This window comes from Pollachius pollachius, assembly GCF_949987615.1.
Source record: "Pollachius pollachius genome assembly, chromosome: 2".
Classification (NCBI taxonomy): Eukaryota; Metazoa; Chordata; class Actinopteri; order Gadiformes; family Gadidae; genus Pollachius; species Pollachius pollachius.
In genome coordinates this window covers 8755394-8777893 of record NC_136935.1, presented here as the reverse complement: position 1 = coordinate 8777893, position 22500 = coordinate 8755394, and the positions used below count along the sequence as shown (strand labels likewise).

The 22500-nt window shown below is 49.5% G+C and overlaps 5 protein-coding genes across 9 annotated transcripts in view; 3 read left to right on the top strand and 2 right to left on the bottom strand.

Moving 5' to 3' along the window:
• Window positions 1-318, top strand: part of glud1a (glutamate dehydrogenase 1a) — a 10519-nt gene extending 10201 nt beyond the window's left edge. The window contains exon 13 of the mRNA XM_079730104.1: window positions 1-318. This exon is cut by the window's left edge and continues 715 nt beyond it. The gene's annotated coding sequence lies outside the window, so the exon portion shown is untranslated.
• A 113-nt stretch (window positions 319-431) lies between these two features.
• LOC307071185 (uncharacterized protein) lies at window positions 432-3344 on the bottom strand. Of its 2 annotated transcripts, none has more exons than XM_079730105.1 (3): window positions 3140-3344; window positions 1790-2146; window positions 432-1011 (listed from the first exon to the last, which is right to left on the bottom strand). In XM_079730105.1, exons 1-3 carry the CDS (start codon window positions 3183-3185, stop codon window positions 956-958), a joined length of 459 nt encoding a protein of 152 aa, XP_079586231.1. In that variant the 5' UTR covers window positions 3186-3344; the 3' UTR covers window positions 432-955. The 2 variants fall into 2 exon arrangements, with proteins under 2 accessions (XP_079586231.1, XP_079586232.1); XM_079730106.1 differs by having other exon boundaries at window positions 1790-2986; window positions 3140-3340.
• A 1833-nt stretch (window positions 3345-5177) lies between these two features.
• On the bottom strand, window positions 5178-9065 carry LOC307071680 (ankyrin repeat domain-containing protein 1-like; the record flags this gene model as incomplete). Its single annotated transcript, XM_079730738.1, has 9 exons — window positions 5178-5319; window positions 5759-5857; window positions 5939-6037; window positions 6708-6806; window positions 6946-7044; window positions 7173-7280; window positions 7827-7952; window positions 8220-8399; window positions 9039-9065. The coding sequence occupies 9 exons, from the start codon at window positions 9063-9065 to the stop codon at window positions 5227-5229; spliced, it is 930 nt and encodes a 309-aa protein (XP_079586864.1). The 3' UTR covers window positions 5178-5226.
• Window positions 9066-13158: 4093 nt separating this feature from the next.
• Window positions 13159-20138, top strand: pcgf5b (polycomb group ring finger 5b). Of its 4 annotated transcripts, none has more exons than XM_079730953.1 (10): window positions 13159-13258; window positions 14543-14625; window positions 15011-15206; window positions 15400-15496; window positions 15699-15754; window positions 15918-15968; window positions 16077-16255; window positions 16703-16801; window positions 17496-17585; window positions 18459-20138. In XM_079730953.1, the coding sequence occupies exons 3-10, from the start codon at window positions 15089-15091 to the stop codon at window positions 18504-18506; spliced, it is 738 nt and encodes a 245-aa protein (XP_079587079.1). In that variant the 5' UTR covers window positions 13159-13258; window positions 14543-14625; window positions 15011-15088; the 3' UTR covers window positions 18507-20138. The 4 variants fall into 4 exon arrangements, with proteins under 4 accessions (XP_079587079.1, XP_079587081.1, XP_079587078.1 ...); XM_079730952.1 differs by lacking the exon at window positions 13159-13258 and adding an exon at window positions 13491-13914; XM_079730954.1 differs by lacking the exon at window positions 13159-13258 and adding an exon at window positions 13933-14269.
• A 1376-nt stretch (window positions 20139-21514) lies between these two features.
• Window positions 21515-22500, top strand: part of hectd2 (HECT domain containing 2) — a 14126-nt gene continuing 13140 nt past the window's right edge. Inside the window, exon 1 of the mRNA XM_079729065.1 lies at window positions 21515-21795. Within this exon, the coding sequence (XP_079585191.1) occupies window positions 21703-21795 (93 nt within the window). The 5' untranslated portion in view covers window positions 21515-21702. The remainder of the gene's footprint in view (window positions 21796-22500) is intronic.

Below are 22500 nucleotides of genomic sequence, written 5' to 3'. Positions count from 1 at the left end.
CAAAGAGATGGAGAACCCTGGTGATGTAGGGTGTAACCCTTTACACCACCCAGATCAAGACAGTCTGTAGCTTTAAGACCACGTGTCACCAACAAGCAGCCAATGGGATGAGAGGGTTTTCTAGGCACATCTCGCTCTCCGCTCAAAGATCCGTCTCAGCTGGGATGCGATTGGTTCGTCTGCTTCTGGGGGAGGTGCTTAAAACAGGGAATAAACTGAATGATCAACAAATGTATTTCTTTTTGCCTTAAAATGCTCTGGGATTTTGTGTAACGTTTGTACGTCTTTCTGTTAAGAATAAAAACATCTGAAGAGAGACGTTCTGTTTGGTTTAATGTTTTCCACTGAAGACACAAGGCCGAGCTTTTGAGCCAACGAGGTCATGAGTCAGGATACAATGAAATCAGTGAAGCTAAAGGACGAGAGACGCGATCAGTTTACACTTTATTGGAGGCTCAGTCGTACATTCAGGCTGTATTGACGCCAATCTGAGCAGTCCAGAGGAGATGTTTGCCCCCTGGCTCCACCGGCAGGTCGGTCCAGACCTCCAGGTGGTGCTTCTACCCCTGGGGTCCAGAGGAAGACCCTCTCCATACGCTCCGCTCCGTGGAAGTCTTCAGCCGTGGCGTTGGGGGGCCATTAGCAACGAGGGAATAATAATAAATACTGCGACCCAGGGTCAGGTAGGGGCTGAGGGGCTGGAGGGACTGGCTCTAGAGGGGTTGGGTCTGGAGGGGTAGAGGGACTGGAGAGGTAGAGGGACTGGAGAGGTAGAGGGACTGGCTCTAGAGGGGTTGGGTCTGGAGGGGTAGGGGGGTTGGGTCTGGAGAGGTAGGGGGACTGGAGAGGTAGAGGGACTGGAGAGGTAGAGGGACTGGAGAGGTAGAGGGACTGGCTCTAAAGGGTTTGGGTCTGGAGAGTACAGGTCTAGATGTTCCAGATGACAGCAAGTCATCTACTCGGCAGACATCTCCTCAGCGATCTCCCCCAGGCTGTCCGTCAGACTCATCTCTAGAAGACAACAAGTCTGCTCAGCAACACCACAAAACACCATCAGCCCAGTATCGTCCACCCCCCATCACCATCACCCCAGCATCATCCAACCCCCAACACTATCACCCTAGCCTCATCAGCTCCCCCCCCCCCCCCCACCACACCATCACCCCCAACACAAAACATCACCCCAACATCATCAACCCAGCATCATCACCCACCAACCCCAGTTGGTGGGTTCAACCGGTGGAAGCAGCTGGCCAGTCAGGTCGGTCAGAATCAACCAGGTTACCTGGTAGTGACCAGGCTGTCTGAAGCACTAATCAGAACTTGAGGTTTACCTGGTAACTTGGCTGTTTTACATACTCATCTTAACTTGTAGTTTACATGTTAATGTTTCTTAACATACGAATCATACCCGGTGACTACCAGAAGCAGCTCAGTAAGATCAAATCACCAAAGCTCACCTCTATGCCGTAGAATCTAACGTTCTTGCATCTATTTTACATCCTTGAAGTGGGCAGTAAGGGTAACCGTGGTAACACCGGCTCTGTGTGATGCTAACCTCACAGGGAAATGTCTTCATGGTCTAGTTTAGTATGCTACTCGTTTACTAAAGTGTGTATTATATTATAGAAGGTCTAAGAGGGATTCATCCTGCTTATCTTCTCTCTAGATAGATATCTATATCTGTATGAAAAATGGGGCGGAGCTAAGGGGGATTTGGTCAGGTCCTTCACTGATTGGCTGAACCAAAGGGATTGGACTTCAAGATGGAGGTGCCCTCGTCACGTACCTCCTGCTCCTCCTGCTCCTCCTGCTCCTCCTCCTCCTGGCTGCTGCTCAGAGAAGAGGCCGTGGAAACCTCCTTTCTTCTCCTCGTCTTCTCCGCCAAATGACAGGAAGTCCAACATGTCTCCATCACCTCCTCCCTCCTTCTTCTTCCTCTTCTTCTTCTCCTCCTCATCATCATCTCCTCCAAAGGACAGGAAGCGGCTGAGCCCGCTCTTCTTCTCATCGTCATCCTCCTCCTCCTCCTTGTCCTTCCCAAAGGAGAAGAACTTCTTGATGCCTCCTTCCTCCTCTTCCTCCTCCTCCTCGTCCTTGCCTCCTACTCCCAGCATGTCCATCACTTTGTCCTTGGCATGGTCCACTGCAGAGCAACCAGGTCAAAGGTCAGCAGAAACTACTTCCTGTATGATCCATTGGCCCATCATCCCAGGAACACGTCACTAACTCACTTACTGACTCACTAAGCTGTTAGTATGTTTGGTCTGTGCTCACCAGCAGAGGGTGCTGCTGAGTTGGCTTTGTGGTCATTGAAGGCAGATGGAGGTAATTAGCTGATAATTGTGCCACACCCACATTTGAGTTTTGATTGTGGGTGAGTCTCAAGATGGCCGACAGGTTAATAAGCCATTAGCTGAATGAAAGGCTGAGTCAAAGGAGTTGAGGAGATTCCTGCTGAACGTCTGCTGAGGTTTGACTCCCCATGACATGATCTACACAACACTAACTAGCTAACAAACTCACCTGAACTAGGTACCTAGCCCCAACTAACCCATCCAAGTGTCTTCTGAAGGAGAGGTCATCCAGGCTTCTCCACTACCTCGGTATTCATTACTGAGGTATTACTGTAGCACCTGATAGGAGGTTCTGTAAGAGGAGTAGGTATTTACCCCTGCTGGGTCTATGCTCCTTTGAGACTGGATGGAAGTCCCATCTCTTCATGGCTACTTGGTTGTGTCTCATTTAAGAATCAAACAAATAGTGATCTTCCCTTGTCCATCCTTCGTCTTTAAGACAGACAGTCCAACAGTCTCTCAGGACTGTTTCTGAAACCTGAGATGCTCTGTGTGTCTGACCCCAGTCCTGTTCTGTGTGTCTGATCCCAGACCTGCTCTGCCGTGCTTTCTGCCCTGTGGTTGGACTGGCCGAGGTGGGCATGCTGTTCAGGACTAAAGAGATTTGCGATCTTGGCTGGTTTCACTTTCTTTAGTAATCCATGGTTTTTTGTGGCACATATACAAATGGTTTACAAATATACACGTTATCAAAAGGAAATTCATGTCAAATTTCAGTCATTCATATCAGATGTCATAACATATTCCTTCCTCACCACACCCTCCCCTCTCCTTGTACTCACCAGCTTTATCTACTGCCTTCTCCAGAAGTCCTGAAAAAAAAGACATGTCTGTCTGTCCCTAGTCTGTCCGTGGTTCTGTGTCTGTCGGCAGGCTGTTGAAACTAGCGTACTGAGGATTCCTTGCTGCCTTCACCTCTTCCCTCCCTCTCCTGATTGGTAGCAGGTGGGGTGGGCGTGTTCAGCCCAGGTAACCAGGGCAACAGGTCAGATGTCGACCTGCCCTGCTGGTTTGTTGGGTTGATCACAGAACTATTCATGAGTTCACGCCAGAACACACCGACCGGTCCTCGTTCAGTAGCTGAGCTCCACCCCTCCTCCTCCTCTACACTCCTCCTCCTGCCTCCTCCATCCTCCTCCTGCCCCTGGGTGGATGAGGGTGGGTCACCTGCCTCACCTGTCACACCTGGACCGTTGATACTAATGACACTAGGATCATGACTAGATTATAGGGCCAATGATACTAGGATCATGAGTAGATTATAGAGCTACCTGACTTTGTGTGATTGGCTGACAGTCTGCTCCCTGACTGTGATTGGCTGACAGCCTGCTCCCTGACTCCGTGTGATTGGATGTTTCTGGACGCTCTACGTAGCCTGAGACTGGGAAGTCCAGAACAAACACACAACACACAAAATGTTTCTCTCTGTCTAGCAGGTTTTATCACTTACAGCCTCAAGGCAGGGTGTGTGTGTGTCTGTGTGTGTCAGTGTAAACTGGCCAATGAGAGATTAGCTGGGGATGAATGTATGTCAGGCAGATTCAATGATAGACGGACCGACAAAACAGGAAATTGTGGCGCCGATCTGTTAGCATGATAATGAACTGAGCCCAGGGAACGCCCCAATGGAGGGAGGGCCACGCCTAGGGAACGCCCCCATGGAGGGGAGGGCCACGCCCAGGGAAAGCCCCCATGGAAGGACGGCCATGCCCTGAAACTGGAAACGGCCTGCAGTAACATGCCTGAACACTAGGGGCAGTGGTACAGACGCGGTTGTATGTTTAGGTTGTGCGGTTCTTGTGTGTGTTGGCGAGGGTATTGGATGTATAGTAATAATATTCAAAAAGTATTTTCAAACGTTGCTTTATTCAACACAATAAATAATAACATGTATTTACATATTCAACTTCAAATATCAATAAACCTAAACAAAATACAATTTTAACATCTGTCGATCCGAGATCTCTCTCTCTCTCTCTCTCTCTCTCTCTCTCTCTCTCTCTCTCTCTCTCTCTCTCTCTCATTTATATATATATGCATATATATACATATATATATACACTTTACTTTAAACCATCATATTTTGTGGGGACTCATTTGTCAACAAACCAAAACAACTGGTCTATAAATCAATCAATAAATACATTTGGCCAAATCTTTGTCCAGCAATGGTTTAGCAAACTCTCCTCTCTGAATGTACTGGTTCTGTTGGTGTACTGGTGAAGTACTGGTGGGGGCGGTGCTTGGAGGCTAGGTTGTCATCATTAAGTTTCCCAGCTAGTAAAGGTCAAAGGTTAAACTAAAGGTTAAGATCCCTTAGCCTTCAAGGCTTCATATCACCAGCTCTATGTCACAGCTCTGTTACCAGCTCAGTGGTACCAGCTCTGTGGTACCAGCTCTACGTTACCAGCACTCTGGTACCAGCTCTGTGGTACCAGCTCTGTGGTACCAGCTCTACGTTACCAGCACTCTGGTACCAGCTCTGTGGTACCAGCTCTGTAACCAGTTCTATGGTACCAGCCCTGTTACTAGTTCTATATTACCAGCTCTGTGGTACCAGCTCTATATCACCAGCTCTATGTAACCAGCTCGTGAGTGTGTTAACAACTCTATAGAACCAGCTCTATATCACCTGCTCTATATTATCAGCTCTATGTTACCAGCTCTATATTAACCGTAACAGGATCTTCTAACCCTCTAGGTACCAGGCTCCTCCTCCTCCTCAAGACTCCAGGCTCCTCCTCCTGCTCCTCCTCCTCTAGACTCCAGGCTGCTGCTCCTCCTGCTCCTCCTCCTCTAGACTCCAGGCTCCTCCTCCTGCTCCTCCTCCTCTAGACTCCAGGCTGCTGCTCCTCCTGCTCCTCCTCCTCTAGACTCCAGGCTGCTCTGAGCTGGAGTTACAGAGCAGGCTCTTGGCTCCACTCTGCCAGGCGTTCAGCATCTCCAGAGGGGTCTTCATGTCCTGCTGACAGAGAGGACCTTCAGCCTCCACTCAAGACACAGCCTCCACCCAAACACATGGCCTCCACCCACAGCCTCCACCCAACACACGGCCTCTACCCAACACACAGCTCCACCCAAACACACGGCCTCCACCCACAGCCTCCACCCAACACACGACCTCTACCCAACACACAGCTCCACCCAAACACACGGCCTTCACCCACAGCCTCCACCCAACAAACAGCTCCACCCAACACACAGCCTCCACCCATACACACAGCCTCCACACAAACACACAGCCTCCACCCAACACAGGGCCACCACCCACGGCCTCCACCCAACACAAGACCTCTACCCAACACACAGCCTCCACCCAACACATGTCCTCCGCCCACCCACGGCCTCCACCCACGGCCTCCACCCACACACTCCTCCCTGCTCCCGGCCTGGTGACTCACGGCGTTTCTGGCGTGGAGGCTGGCCCCGTGCATCATCAGCAGCCGGATCATCTTGAAGCGGTTGATGCGGACGGCGTCGTGCATGGGCGTGTCTCCGTCCTGAACACAAGAAACACGTTAGCTCTTCAGGGGGCAGGGCCAGCAGCGGCTCCAGGGGTCGGAGGTCGGCGCTCTGCTCACCCGGTCGCGGGCGTTGACGTCGGCCCCGCAATGGATGAGGTGCTCGGCACACTCCATGTGTCCGGTCCGCACGGCCACGTGGAGCGGGGAGCTGCGCAGCTAAAGGGGAGACAAAGACCCTCAGTACAGGAAGACCACCTCTACAGGGGAGGAGACCCCCGCTACAGGGGAGTAGACCCCCTCTACAGGGGAGGAGACCACCGCTACAGGGAGGAGATCCCCGCTACAGGGGAGTAGACCCCCTCTACAGGGGAGTAGACCCCCTCTACAGGGGAGGAGACCACCGCTACAGGGAGGAGATCCCCGCTACAGGGGAGTAGCCCATCACTACAGGTGTAAAGGTACCACTACAGGTGTAAACGTACCTTGTCTATACAGTTGTAAACGTACCATTACAGGTGTGAACATACTACTACAGGTGTAAACGTACCTTGTCTCTGTAGGTTTCACTGTACCATTACAGTTGTAAACATACCGTTACAGGTGTAAACGTACCTCCAGAGGTGTGAACGGATCTTGTCTCTACAGGTGTAAACGTACCGCTACAGGTGTAAACGTACCGCTACAGGTGTAGACTTACCGCCAGAGGTGTAAACAGATCTCGTCTCTACAGGTGTAAACGTACCGCTACAGGTGTAAACGTACCGCTACAGGTGTAGACTTACCGCCAGAGGTGTAAACAGATCTCGTCTCTACAGGTGTAAACGTACCGCTACAGGTGTAAACGTACCGCTACAGGTGTAAAGTACCGCTACAGGTGTAAACGTACTTTGTCTCTACAGGTAATCTTGGCTCCCTGGTTGAGAAGAAACTCGAGAGCAGACACGTGTCCTCCCCGACACGCCCAGTGTACCGCTGTGGCCTCCAACTACACACACACACACACACACACACACACACACACAAACATACTTTTAGAACGAATAGTGTGTGTGTATATAGTGTGTGTGTGTGTGTGTGTGTGTGTGTGTATCTATTGTGAATGTGTGTGCGTGCGTGTGTCTGACCTTGTCTCTGTTCTCCACCGAAGCTCCAGCCTCCAGCAGCCTCTTCATGACCTCTAGGTGACCTTTGGAGGCAGCCTTGTGTAGCGCGGTCCTCTGGAACTGGGAGGTCAGGAGGTCAGGAGGTCAGGAACAGACAGAACGTCACCTTCTACATCACCTGTACTACTTCACCTGGCCACTAATTTGGGTTTGTGTGTGTCTATTTATCTATGTGTTTGAGGACTTACATGGTCAACTACGTCAGGGTTTCCTCCATCAGTGAGATATTTGTCCACCAGCGGAAGTTTGTTTTCCAGGGAAGCCGACAGGAAGACCTCCGCATCCACCACCGCAGGCTGGACCCAGAGAGCAGATTATTGAGATTAGATTCGATTATACACACACATTAGATTAGATTATACAGATTACATTTGATTAAACATACAGACACATTAGATTATATTCAATTATATTATACAGATACACATTCGATAAGATTAGATTAGATTAAACAGACAGACATATTCAATCTGAGTAAATTAAATTATATGAGATTAGATTACACAGATAGACATTAGATTCGATTATACAGATACAAATTATATAAAGTGAAATTTAAAGAAAATGACATAAGGTTTGACAAAAATGATCATGATTTTTGATAAGGTTGGATTCGACAGATTAAGGCTGATTAAGAGGGCGGAGCCAATAGGAGTAGTCTGATTAAGAGGGCCGAGCCAATAGGAGAAGGCTGATAAGAGGGTGGAGCCAATAGGAGAAATCTGATTAAAAGGTCTGAGCCATTACGAGACGGCTTATTGAGAGGGCTGAGCCAATAGGAGAAGGCTGATTAAGAGGGCAGAGCCATTAGGAGAAGGCCGGTCTTTCAAAGACGAACGTACGATGATCTCAGCTTCTGGCAGCTTCCTGGCTACCGCAGTCTTCCTCTCTCTCCTCCTCTTCCTCAGCTGCAGGATGTTGAAGAGGTCGTCCACCGTGTCCAACCGCAGACGCCCACTCTGGTCCGTCTGGGGGAGTGGGCAAGGAGGGGCGGAGAGAATTAGAGAAAATAACTCCCATTCCAAATCGTCAACGTCCGATCCCGCCACTAGAGAGCAGTGTGGGCCAAGTGTATAAATATCATCGGTCTGGTTTTAACTTATTAATGATGTATTAATTATTAATGAACTGCACATTGGAGGAGCTCGACCTCTACCTCAGTCCTAGCTAAGATAAATATAGGACATTATAAATAAATGTGATGAGACTAAATATTGCGCTTGTTGTTAGCTTACGTTGAGCGCAGCCACGCTGACCTCCTCCTCCTCCGACATGGCCCCTCCCACCTCCAACATGGCCCCGCCCACCTCCACCTGTGACCGACGGTCATCCTGCTTCTCTTGATTGACAGCTGCCTCGTACACGCCCCCTGAGAAGTCCTCCTCCTCTCTGCCGTCGCTCCTCTTGCCAGTCACCTGAAAGTTCAGAACAATGATGAAACATTAGACACTAATTAACGATATCAAATGTTCAATGTTCAGAATATAATAATAATGAAACATTAGACACTAGTTAACAATATCAAATGTTCAATGTTCAGAATATAATAATAATGAAACATTAGACACTAATTAACGATATCAAATGTTCAATGTTCAGAATATAATAATAATGAAACATTAGACACTAATTAATGATATCAAATGTTCAATGTTCAGCACAGAATTAAATACAAATATTAGATATCATGTATAACGTTTCCAATGCAATATTTAGTTAAACTGAATGGCGGTCCGCTGACACGGGCGGCCTTATTTAAGTCAAAACATCAGCCGAGTTAAATTAAGTAGGAACTCTTGAAAGTAAATGTTTTACGCTATGAGCTCATATCGTAGACATCTGGTAAACCATTTAAATAAACCGGAGATCATTGTCTGTCTGTGTGTATGTCTGTCTGTCTGTCTGTCATTCTGTCTGTCTGTCTGTCTGTCTGTCTGTTTCTCTGTCTGTCTGTCTGTCTGTCTGTCTTTCTGTCTCTGTGTTTGTGTGCCTGTGTGTCTGTGCGTCTGTCTGTCTGTGTGTCTGTGTGTCTGTCTCTGTGTCTGTAAACTCACCAGCTCTTCCACACTGAGTAGTCCCATGCTAGGGTCTGGTCTGGTCTAGGTGCTGGTCCACAGGGTCTAGACGGGTCTCTGGGGAGTGAGGTCCAGGGTCTAGAGGGGTCTCTGTGGAGTGAGGTCCAGGGTCTAGAGGGGTCTCTGTGGAGTGAGGTCCAGGGTCTAGAGGGGTCTCTGTGGAGTGAGGTCCAGGGTCTAGAGGGGTCTCTGTGGAGTGAGATCCAGGGTCTGGTCTACAGGGGTCTCGATGGAATTCAGGGTGTACGAGTAGTGATCTGTCTCTGTTGTCCTCTCTGTCTTTTATAGACCCCCCCCCCCCCTGCTCTGGTTACCGTGCCGACATGGCTACTGGAATCCTTCCTCCCGTTGCCCCCCCCCCCCGCCCCGGGCTATTTGCCGGCAGGCTGGCGTGTCATGGTGTCATGGTGTCATCGCGGCCCAGGGCCGGGGCCTGATGTCACCGCTCAGGGTGACATCAGAAGACAGGACCTCCGGCCCTCTGCCGTCTCCAGGAGAGGGCGAGGTCACCCTCACGCCCACACATACTCACACACTCAACACATTCCTCCTCACACACCCCGACGTACGCACACACCTGCCTGACACCCGACCCCCCGCCCCCCCGACTTCGGCATTCCTACATGACCTCCGCTGTGGGACACGAGCTCTTAAAGTCTGCAGGACTTTATGTCCTTGTGTCCGCATCAGAGACCCCCTCACCAGGACCCCATTATCAGGACCCCCTCACCAGGACCCCATTATCAGACACATCATTCATCTTCCAAAGCCCCCGACAGCCAGAGGAGGAAGTGCAGAGATAGTCAGAGATAGTTAGAGATAGTTAGAGATAGTTAGAGATAGTTAGAGATAGTCAAGGATAGTTAGAGATAGTTAGAGATATTTAGAGACAGTTAGATAGTCAGAGATAGTGAGAGATAGTTAGAGATAGTTAGAGATAGTTAGAGATAGTTAGAGACAGTTCGATAGTCAGAGATAGTCAGAGATAGTGAGAGATAGTTAGAAATAGTTAGAGATAGTTGCAGGTAGTCAGAGATAGTTAAAGATAGTTAGAGCTAGTTAGAGACAGTTAGATAGTCAGAGATAGTCAGAGATAGTGAGCGATAGTCAGAGAAGCGTCTGAATCACAGAAGTCCCTTCCTGACAACAGGGGGTCCTCTGATTGTAAATCAGTTATTTCTGTTTGACATATACAGGAAGCTGAATGTGAACGAAGGAGTTACTAAGAGAGAGAATATGTGTGTGCACATGTGATATGTTTGTGTGTGTTTGTGTGTGTGCGTGTGTCCATGTAGGGATGTGTGTGCGTGTGTGTGTGTGTGTCGTGTGTGTTTGTGTCAAGATGTGTGTTTGTGCGCGTGTGTTACGAGATGTATGTCGAGATGTGTGAGATGTTTTTGTGTGTAGAGCTGTGTGTTTATGTTTGTGTCTATGTGTGTGTAGAGATTTGTGTGTTTTTGTTGAGATGTGGGTACGTATGCGTGTCAGTGTCTATGTGTGTGTAGAGATGTGTGTGTTTTTGTTGAGATGTAGGTACGTATGCATGTCAGTGTCTATGTGTGTGTAGAGGTGTGTGTGTGTGCTGCCCGGGGTCCGTTGAGCCGGGGCAGCAGACTGCTGGTTCCTCCAGATGTCTTTGCGGTGGAAGCATCATAATCCTCCAGAAGTATAAATAGAACCCGTGCAGAATACCAACCCTGGATATGAGCCGGCTTATTATTAGCTGGCCGATCCTTCTCTCTCTCCCTCACTAAAGAGGGAGAGGGAGAGAGAGAGAGGAGAGGGGGTGAGGGGGAGAGGGAGGGGGTGGTGATGGATACTTGTCGGCCGTTTACGACGGTGTCATCATGAAGATGATCCAGCACTTAAAGAGACAAACTGTTTGCTCGTAATACAGAAGCAACACCTCCAGACTTCCTGGTCATGAACCCTCCCCTGGCTCCAGACTTCCTGCTCATGAACCCTCCCCTGCCTCCAGACTTCCTGCTCATGAACCCTCCCCTGCCTCCAGACTTCCTGCTCATGAACCCTCCCCCGGCCTGAAGACGCTGAGACCAGGACCAGGCCAGGACCATGGGAGAGAGGAGCGGAGAGGAGAGGAGAGGAGAGGAGAGGAGAGGAGAGAGGTGAAGGAAGAGGAAAGGTGAGGAGAGGAGAGGAGAAGAGAGGAGCTGAGAGGAGAAAAGAGGAGAGGTGAGGAGAGAGGAGAGGAGGTGAAGAAAGGAGAGGAAAGGAGGTGAGGAAAGGTGAGGAGGTGAGAGGGGAGAAGAGGAGGAGAGGAGAGGAGGTGAATAACATTCCTATATTGGGAGGAGGTTGTCTGGCGACACTCTATCTAGGGAGTTGAAACACGATACACACAGACACACAATATGCAAACACCAACACACACACACACACACCATGCACACAGACACACATACACAGACACCATGCACACAGAAACACACACACAAACACACACACACACTATACAAACAAAAGCACACACAAACACACAACATGCAAACACACACACACACACACACACACACACACCATGCTCACAAACACGATGCACTCACACTCACACGTATACACACACATATAAACCAAGTTTTTATCACATATAAACTTATAAAGATAAATATATTTAATTGCATTTGATGTTGTGTTGTTTTTGAAGTGCTGAAGAAGTGATGTCATGTTTATATTCCCATCTCAGGTCCGTCAGTCTGAAAAATACTAAATATAGAATCACTCTCACACTCCCTTTCTGTCTCTCTCTCTCTCTCTCTCTTTCTCTCTCTCTTTCTCTCTCACGTGGGGAGAGATGAGTTCAAGGAGAACAGGGTACAGCTCCATCTGTCATCTTCTCAGTCATCACCTCATCATCTTCAGCCTCTAGCTCTCGAAATACATCGCCTCTTCATAGCTCTATCTCTAAATTTGTCTCTCTCTCTCTCTCTCTCGCTCTCTCTCTCTCTCTCTCTCTCTCTCTCTCTCTCTCTCTCTCCTCTCTCTGTGTTATCCAGAGAGCTGGTCCTGGAAACAGACCTGATGTCAATTCAATTCAAAGTGCTGTATTGTTCTGCAGGGAGAGGGGGAGAGTGAGAAGGGGAGGGAGGGGGGAGAGAGAGAGAGAGAGAGAGGGATGGGGAGAGAGAAGGGGGAGGGAGGGGGAGAGGAGGGAGAGTGAGGGGGAGGGAGGGAGAAGTCTGGCACCTGGCCCAGGTCTAGGAGTCGTGGCTCCTGGGCTGCACTCCAAAATATCCTGCAATATTATTTTTGAAAAATACAGGCTGAGGCTTGCCTTTAGACAGGGTAGAGGCTGGCCTTTAGACAGGTTAGAGGCTGCCCTCTAGACAGGGTTGAGGCTGGCCTTTAGACAGGGTAGAGGCTAGCCTTTAGACAGGTTAGAGGCTGGCCTTTAGACAGGGTTGAGGCTGGCCTTTAGACAGGGTAGAGGCTGGCCTTTAGACAGGGTAGAGGCTGGCTTTCAGACAGGTTAGGGGCTGATCTACAGGCTGGATAAGAGGTGTCTTGGTGTAAGGTTTTGGTTCTCTTTGCGGTTTCCAACACAGGAAACAGGAAGCAGCTTCACAACCTCAGCCCCGCCCCTCAGGCTGCTCATCTGACCAATAAGAACTCTCCGTCTGTTCACTGCACTGATGCACACATCCTCCACACTGGAGATACAGTGTCTTTACTCCATCTTTATTACACTCCTAGTTTTCGACATTTGACTTAGTATTTAATGTTCTACTATTTGAAATGTATGTATATTTGGAATTCAACGTTGCACTTTTTTTTATTGAATTGAGACAGAGAGAGAGAGAGAGAGAGAGAGAGAGAGAGAGAGAGAGAGAGCAAGAGAGAGAGAGAGAGGATTGGGGGAGTTGTAGGGGAGGGATTTACTCCCCTATATCTTTATTATTTGTTAACAATGACCCCCCTCCCCACACACACACACACACACACCCTTTAGTGTTGGGGTCATTGAGGGGTGTGGGTTAGGCAGAGGCATTGTGGGTAATGTAGGAAAACAGCCTGCAGCAGACCAGGAAGTGGCCTGACAGGAGATCCGGTCTGTCTCATAATCATCAGCGGACGGGGTGATGGGGGGATGACACTGGCGACCAGGAGGAAACATCAGGGAGGAGGAGACAGAGGAGACAAGGGAGGAGGAGACAGAGGAGACTTCAGGGGGACGTCACCAGGTGTGAGGGGGGGGGGGGAGTGGAGTAGAGCGGGGGGGGGGAGCATCCATTTTGTTGCAAGTTGCTTTCAGTTTGAGAGGCTAACTCTTAACATGACGACACATTATGGGATACTTTCTGCTTCCCACGTGCTTGTAGGACCATCTCCATGGAAACACTGTCTCCTGTGGACGAGATGTGACGTCTTTCATAAAGCTATACGTCTTTCTTTAAGAGCTCTAAGCTCTTAAACCTGAGAGAGAGAAAGAGAGAGCGAGAGAGAGAGAGAGAGAGAGAGAGAGAGAGAGAGAGAGAGAGAGAGAGAGAGAGAGAGAGAGAGAGAGAGAGAGAATGTTAACTTTGGCTTTTGGTTGAACACGCCGCTGCTGCCGCCCGAGCGGTGGAGGCGCAGAATGGCGCCCTGAGCCGCGGCTCCTCCCAGGCAGCATGGCGCTCTGAGGTCGCCTCTAAACATCGGTGTTAAAACGCAAATGCGACACACTCGCAGTTGTTGGCCAATAGTCTGTCGGTTACACAACCGCTCCTCTCCGCGCCGCGTCGCTCCTCCGCCCACCGCGTCCCGCCGCCCCGCCGCTAGTTCCGCCTTCCTGCCGCTCGTCGTCCCGTCAGGATAACAACGACCTGCCGTCGTCTCTGCTCTCCGGCGGCTGTGAGCGGTAAGGAACATTTATTATATTAACGTTACACGTAGCACGGCAAACGTGTAGACCGACGTCGGTCGCGAACGGACAAACTTTGACGCCGCTGTCCCGGTAAACGTCGTCATCGCCGCCGCCCCGCGGGCGGAAGGAGGATACGCTCCTCCATGTCTGCCGCGCACCAACTTTCTGTCCTGTCGTTGCGTGTGCGTGGAAGTGCGTCCGTGCGTGTTTCTGTCCGTGCGTCGGTTACACTCATGACGACGTATGCCGGCGTGCGTGTGCGCGGGCTGGTTATCATCCGTGGATGTTTTGACACAGGTGACGTAGAGCGTGACGCTCCATAACGATGACGTAACCGAAGCCCGGCCGTGTGAGTGACGTGTTGGTCGGCAGGACAACACACACACACACGCACGCACGCACACACACACACACACACACACACACACACATACACACACACACACACACACACACACACACACACACACACACACACACACACACACACACACACCCTAAACGTGTACTATTAAATTCTTTATTTATGATCAAATATACGTTTTGATAAACATCAGAAATGTACCATTAACGTGTGTGTGTCTGTGTCTGTGTCTGTGTCTGTGTGTGCGTGTGTGTGCAGGATCTTCAATAGCTCCATCATGACCCTGGCCTCGACCCCTGCCCAGGACCTTTGACCTTTGACCCAACAGTACCGACATGCTGGTGCGGCTCCGAAGAATCTGGACTGGCCTTGAACCTTAGTCCATCAGACCCCTCTAGAACCCTCTAGAACCCTCCAGAGCCATCTAGAGCCCTCTAGAACCCGCCAGAACTATCTAGAGCCATCTGTCCCCTCTAGAATCCTCCAGAACCAACCCAGACCCGGGCTTTAGAACCTGACCACAGAAGACCAGTCTACTACATTAGTGACTGAACACTTAGCTAAGTGACTGGTCCATTATCTTAGTGACTTAACACTTAGCTATATTAGTTGTCATAGCAACTGTCTCTGGACATGTAGTTTGGTCTGGTTTGGTCTGGTCTAGACCGGGTCTGTTCGGAGGAGGGGACCCAAGCTGCCGTCTGATTGGTTTCTCCTCCAATAAAGGCCCTGCTGCTTTGATCGGGGAGAGGCCTGGTCGCGGCGGCGGTCGTCGCAGCGACGGTCGTCACGGCGGCGGTCGCCATGGCAGCGTCGGGGAGCAGGAAGCACCTGGTCCGAGAGTTCAACCACTTCATCACCTGCTTCCTGTGTGGAGGATACCTGATCAAACCGGCTACTGTCACCGAGTGTCTGCACACCTGTAGGAAACACACACATTCATACACATACACACACACACACACACACACACATACAAACACACACACACACACACACACACACACACACACACACACACATGTCTCTCTCTAGTCTATAGAGTAGCAATCTCTCTCTCTCTCGCTCTCTCTCTCTCTCTCTCTCTCTCACTCTCTCTCTCTCTCTCCCCCCAGTCTGTAAGAGCTGCATCGTTCAGCACTTTGAGGAGAACAACGACTGTCCAACATGTGGAGTTCAGGTCCACGAGACCAACCCGCTGGAGATGCTGAGGTGACCCCCCCCTCCCCCCTCCTCCCTCACCCTGTCCCTCCCCCTCCCCCCTTACTTAAAGTAAGTCATATTACACCATTTAGATGGGTCGGAAGAGTAGTTTACCCTTGTCTTCTCATCTCCCCCCTCCTCCGTCTCCCCTCCTCCGTCTCTCCCCTCCACTCCTCTGTCTCCCCCTATGTCTCCCCCTCTCATTCTTCAGACTGGACAACACTTTGGAGGAGATCATCTTCAAGTTGGTCCCCGGTCTCAGAGAGAGTGAGTCTTAGAGCATCAGGCTCCGCTGCTGAGAGACTTTAAAACCATTAAGGAACCATGAACGTGTTCTAAAGTGACTGTTTCCTGTGTGTGTGTTTCCTCTGTGTGTGTTTCTTCTGTGTGTTACCTGTGTGTGTGTTTTCTATATGTGTGTGTGCAACAGAGGAGGAAGAGGAGGAAGCGAAGTTTTGGAAGAAGAACCAAACCCCAGAAGGTGAGGGAACCTTCTGATACGAGTGCGTATGAAGACAATATGAAGAGGCTAAATGTAGCATCTTGAAGATAACAGATTCGGTGCCGTGGGGCTCCCTCTGTTCCTCAGGAGGCAGCCTGACCTATCCCAGACGAGTGTTCACCAAGGGCTGTGCGGGCGACGACGATGATGACGAGGAGGCCAACGACAGGGGTGGGGATGAAGACTACCACCGGAGTGACCCTCAGATCGCCATCTGCCTGGACTGTCTCCATGGCAACGGCCAGGCCGCCGAGAACACGGTTGCGGTGTGTGGTTGTGTGTACATGTGTTCAAACTAATTTACTTCTGCCTAAGAAGCTGTGGGCATCACCATGTCAGTGTTTATCGTTATAAGGTACCTAGCACCTTAGCATACTTGGCATGTTAGCATACCTAGCATGTTAGTATACCTAGCATGCTAGTGTGCCTAGCATGTTAGTGTACCTAGCGTGTTAGTTTACCTAGCCTGTTAGTGTACCTAGAATGGTAGCATACCTAGCAGGGTAGCATTCCTAGCATGTTAGTGTACCTAGAATGTTAGCATACCTACCATGTTACTGTACCTAGCCTGTTAGCATACCTAGCATGTGAAAAAGGAAAATAATTCAAACTGCTTGGATGGATCAGAGGAATGAGTCAATCTCTCCTGGCAGAACTTATTAGAATCTTATTTTGTCTAATCAGAGGTTCTGAATGTTTCTTCATCCAATCAGGACCTGATGAAGAGGTTCATCCGCTGCTCCAGCCGTGTTACCGTGGGAACCATCAAGAAGTTCCTCAGCCTCAAACTCAAACTGCCCAGCTCCTACGAGGTGAATAAACCAGTACCTATACACCAGTAATTATACACACCAGTACCTATACACCAGTACCTATAAACCACTAACTATACACACACTAGTTACTATACACACCAGTAACTATACACCAGTAACTACACACCAGTACCTACACACAAGTAACTACACACCAGTAACTACACACCAGTACCTACACACCAGTGACTACACACTAGTGACTATACACACCAGTGACTATACACCAGTAACTATACACACCAGTGACTACACACCAGTAACTCTACACCAGTGACTAAACACCAGTGACTACACAACAGTGAGTACACACCAGTTAGTACACACACAAGTGACTACACACACCAGTGCCTACACACACCAGTGCCTACACACACCAGTAACCCTACACACCAGTGACTACACACCAGTAACTCTACACACCATTACCAACACACCAGTACCTCTGCACACCAGTAACTCTACACACCAGTTACTACACACCAGTAACTCTACACACCAGTGACTATACACCAGTAACTATAAACATCAGTGACTATACCAGCAGAAACTGGACCACACGAGTAAATACACAGCGGTAACTATATCACCAGTAACTACACACCAGTAACTGGACCACCAGTCACTGGACAAAACCAGTAACTCTACACCAGTCACTGGACAACAGCAGTAACTCTCCTTCTGGTCCCAGCTGGACGTCCTGTGTAACGGGGAGATTATGGGGCGAGACCACACTCTGGAGTTCATCTACATGACCCGCTGGAGGCTGCATGGAGAGAACGTGAGACTGCTTTACCTGATATACCTAGACCGCACACCAGGTCTGTTCACACCACACCTAGACCCCACACCAGGTCTGTTTCGCCACACCTAGACCGCACACCAGGTCTGTTTACACCACACCTAGACCGCACACCAGGTCTGTTTACACCACACCTAGACCCCACACCAGGTCTGGTCACACCACATCTAGACCCCACACCAGGTCTGTTCACACCACACCTAGACCTCAGAGCAGGTCTGTTCACACCACACCTAGACCCCACACCAGGTCTGTTCACACCACACCTAGACCCCACACCAGGTCTGTTTACACCACACCTAGACCCCACACCAGGTCTGGTCACACCACATCTAGACCCCACACCAGGTCTGTTCACACCACACCTAGACCCCACACCAGGTCAGTTTACACCACACCTAGACCCCACACCAGGTCTGGTCACACCACACCTAGACCCCGTACCCGATCTGTTTACACCAACCATCTATTATCTAGATCCTACACCAGTTCTCACAGGAAACGTACAGGAAACACAGTGTTTCACACTGGATCCTGTTTATACTGGGAAACACGCTCCAGAGTGAAACCGTTTCAGTGTAAACCACTCCAGTGTAAACAGCTTCAGTGTAAACAGCTTCAGTGTAAAACAGCTCCAGAGTGAAACAGCTTCAGTGCTCCTATCCTGACCACCACCATCCGTGCTGAGGTCCTGGAGATAGCTTGGTGATCAGCATGTTTTTGTCTGTGTTTTTGACGTTTACCTCGAGTTGAGTTGGGAAGGAAAGAGCGGCGCTAAATCAAGCTAAACTAAGCTAGCGTAAAACTATGAAGGGAAAAGTGTTTCACTCACGTCAAACCCTGCTTCCTCAGACCTATCCCATGGTGCTGGAGTACCGGCCCCGGATCGACTTTGGGTGAACTCTTGGACTCACCTGGACTCACCTGAACTCACCTGGACTCACCTGAACTCACCTGGTCTCACCTGGAACTCCCTGGATTCACCTGAACCCACTCCCCCCTCACCTGACCTAACCTGGGTTCACCTGAACTCATCTGAACTCCCCTGGATTCACCTGAACTCACCTGAACACACTCCCCCCTCACCTGAACTCACCTGAACTCACATGATTCCACCCCTTATCTCCTGGATCCTCAAAGCTCACCTGCACTGAACCCAATTGAAGATCTTCGTCAAATGTGTTTGTGTCTTCAAAAAGGTACATCCTCTTCTTCCTCTTCCTTCGTCCTTCCTCACCAATATGGATTCAACGGCAGGTCTACCTGGTCCACCTGGTCTACCTGATCTGGTCTCACCTGGTCTACCTGGTCTGGTCTCACCTGGTCCACCTGGTCTATCTGGTCTCACCTGGTCTACCTAGTCTGGTCTCACCTGGTCTACCTGGTCCACCTGGTCTACCTGGTATGGTCTCACCTGGTCCACCTGGGTTAACCTGGTCCACCTGGTCTGGTCTCACCTGGTCTGTTCTCACCTGGTCTGTTCTCACCTGGTCCACCTGGTATGGTCTCACCTGGTCTGGTCTCACCTGGTCTGTTCTCACCTGGTCCACCTGGTATGGTCTCACCTGGTCCACCTGGGTTAACCTGGTCCACCTGGTCTGGTCTCACCTAGTCTGTTCTCACCTGGTCTGTTCTTACCTGGTCTGGTCTCACCTGGTCTGGTCTAACCTGGTCTACCTGGTCCACCTGGTCTACCTGGTATGGTCTCACATGGTGCACCTGGTCTGGTCTCACATGGTCCACCTGGGTTAACCTGGTCCACCTGGTCTGGTCTCACCTGGTCTGTTCTCACCTGGTCCACCTGGTCTGTTCTCACCTGGTCTGGTCTCACCTGGTCTGGTCTAACCTGGTCTACCTGGTATGGTCTCACATGGTCCACCTGGTTTGGTCTCACCTTGTCTACCTAGTCCATCGGGTTTACTTGGTCTGGTCTCACCTGGTCCACCGGGTCTACCTGGTCTGGTCTCACCTGATCCACCAGGTCTACCTATTCTGGTCTCACCTGGTCTACCTGGTCTGGTCGCACCTGGTCTACCTGGTCTGGTCTCACCTGGTCCACCTGGTCTACCTATTCTGATCTCACCTGGTCTACCTGGTCTGGTCTCACCTGGTCTACCTGGTCTGGTCTCACCTGGTCCACCTGGTTTATCTGTTCCACCGGGTCCACCTGGCCCTCCTTGTCTACCAGGTCTGGTCTCACCTGTCTGCTGACCCTGTGTGGGAGAGCAGCCATCAGTATAGTTTTGTAGTAACACACACACACTCACACACACACACACACACACACACACACACACACACACACACACACACACACACACACACTCACACTGAGCTAGAGAGAGATTGTGTATTTTTGTACAGTCCAACGTGAGATGCTAACTCTCTGCTGAAGAGGTTTTATTTACATAGAATAATATATGACATCATATATGACATCATATATGTTATTTTTAAATGTTTTGTGCCTAAGAATGTTCTGGAAAACATCTTGACCTACCTGAAGAATAAAATGATTTTCTACTGCAAAAAGAGTGTGTGTGTGTGTGTGTGTGTGTGTGTGTGTGTGTGTGTGTGCGTGTGTGTGTGTGTGTGTGTGTGTGTGTGTGTGTAGATGTGTGTGTGCGTGTGTGTGTGTGCGTGCGTGTGTGCGTGCGTGTGTGTGTGAGAGAGAAACACGCAGTGGGTTTCTATTCTAAATACAAAGTATAACCAAACTATCTGGTTGTACTGGGCAGGTCCCAGTAGAACCAGTAGCAGACTGGTGGTACTGGGCCGCTCCAAGTAGAACCAGTAGCAGACTGGTTGTACTGGGCGTCCGTCGGTCAGGAATGTGTGACTCTGTGAACAGGACAACACAAGGACACACAGAGGGGGCGACCTGGTAATAATACACACAACACAAGTTCACGCGTCAGTTACACATTCTCTCACGCACACCCACCCACACACACACAGACAGACACACACACACACACACACACACACACACACAAGGAGTCAAACTCAAGTACAAGTAAATCCAACTGGAAGTATATTCCACGTTAAACCAAAATGCTGTGGTCAGGTTTTAGAACTTTTTTATTTATTTGATTTTGATAATAGTCGAGAAAAATAAAAATAATGTGAACAACTTGTTTCTGCGAAGAATGGAGATGCATTTGTAAAACGATGGCAGAACATTCTCAGCACATGAAGTGTGGTGGCGTCATGCGCTCATATGTGAACATGTGTCAGTATAAAGTAGCCGCGAAACCTGACGAGTCTGAAACGTGAGAGCAGAATTATGGATCCACGGCGCCCTCTTGTGATGGGGTCTGTCTAGCTCTCTCCCCCTTCATACCGAATATCATTTAAAATACATAATATAGATTATATATATAATGATAATAAATATATAATTTATATAGTAATACAATAATTTAATTTATATATATGTATGTATGTCTGTATGTACAGAATGTATATGTATTTTTGTCTGTATGTAAGTATGTATAGGTATATATATACATCTTATATTATAGTGCTCTCTCAGAAGCTCCATGGTTACGACTGAACGTTAACCCAAACATAACACACACACACACACACACACACACACACACACACACTCTCACACACACACACACACACACACACACACACACACACACACACACACTGAGCAGACCACAATCTTTGCTCAACATTTTTAGACTCTTTCTTCTTTTCTCTTATTGCGGATAATAAATTAAAGCGATGACGCAAGAGAGGAGGCGGTTTCCGTTTGCAGTTCTCCGCTGCTCCTCCGTTTTTAAGCGCCTCCTCCCCCTCCTCCTTCCCCGAACTCTCCCAACATGGCGCCAGCTCCCCGCTGCGTCGTGTCCCTCCGGAAGCCGGGAGATGAGGTGCTATAGTAGGGAGGCGCACTGTGAACCGCTCTGGGTTATTTTACGCACAGTGGACGCGTGGACGTGCCTGGTAGCAAGGACGCGCCCGGTAACGTGGACGCGCATGGTGACGTGCCCGCTGGACCACCTGTTGGAGGTGTGCCCGCGGGACCAACCGTTTGGCTGTCCAGGACGGAGTGCGCGTCACGGAGGAGAGGAGCGGAAGGATGCTCTGCTGCGAGACTGAGTGTGGCTCTGACTTTACCGCGAGGGTCGAGATGGACAGACTCCCGCCAATCCACACCCCCGCCCCCCAACCGGTAAGATAACTCACTGGGCTCTAGTATCCAGGTTAGTTATGACCAGCAGGTTAGTTATGTTATGACCAGCAGGTTAATTAGGTTAAGATCAGCAGGTTAGTTATGTAATGACCAGCAGGTTAGTTATTTTATAATCAGCAGGTTAGTTATGTTATGACCAGCAGGTTAGTTATGTTATGACCAGCAGGTACGTTATGTTATGACCAACAGGTTAGTTATGTAATGATCAGCAGGTTAGTTATTTTATAATCAGCAGGTTAGTTATGTAATGATCAGCAGGTTAGTTATTTTATAATCAGCAGGTTAGTTATGTTATGACCAGCAGGTACGTTATGTTATGACCAGCAGGTTAGTTATGTTATGATCAGCAGGTTAGTTATGTTATGACCAGCAGGTTAGTAATGTTATGACAGCAGGTTAGTTATGTTATGATTGCGGTTCTAGCTGGTTCTAGCTGGTTCTAGCTACGGCTCAAAACCATGTGACCTTATGACACAACACCCTCCAATCAGCTGCATCCAGCTCCTAATTCAACCAATCACTACACCCAGTGAACTAGGGTGTGTGTGTGTGTGTGTGTGTGTGTGTGTGTGTGTGTGTGTGTGTGTGAGAGTGTGTGTGTGAGTGTGTGTGTGTGAGTGTGGTTGAACGTTTGTTCTGGTCTGAATGAGAAGCTCTTTTTTCTCATTAGCATCACTTTCATCT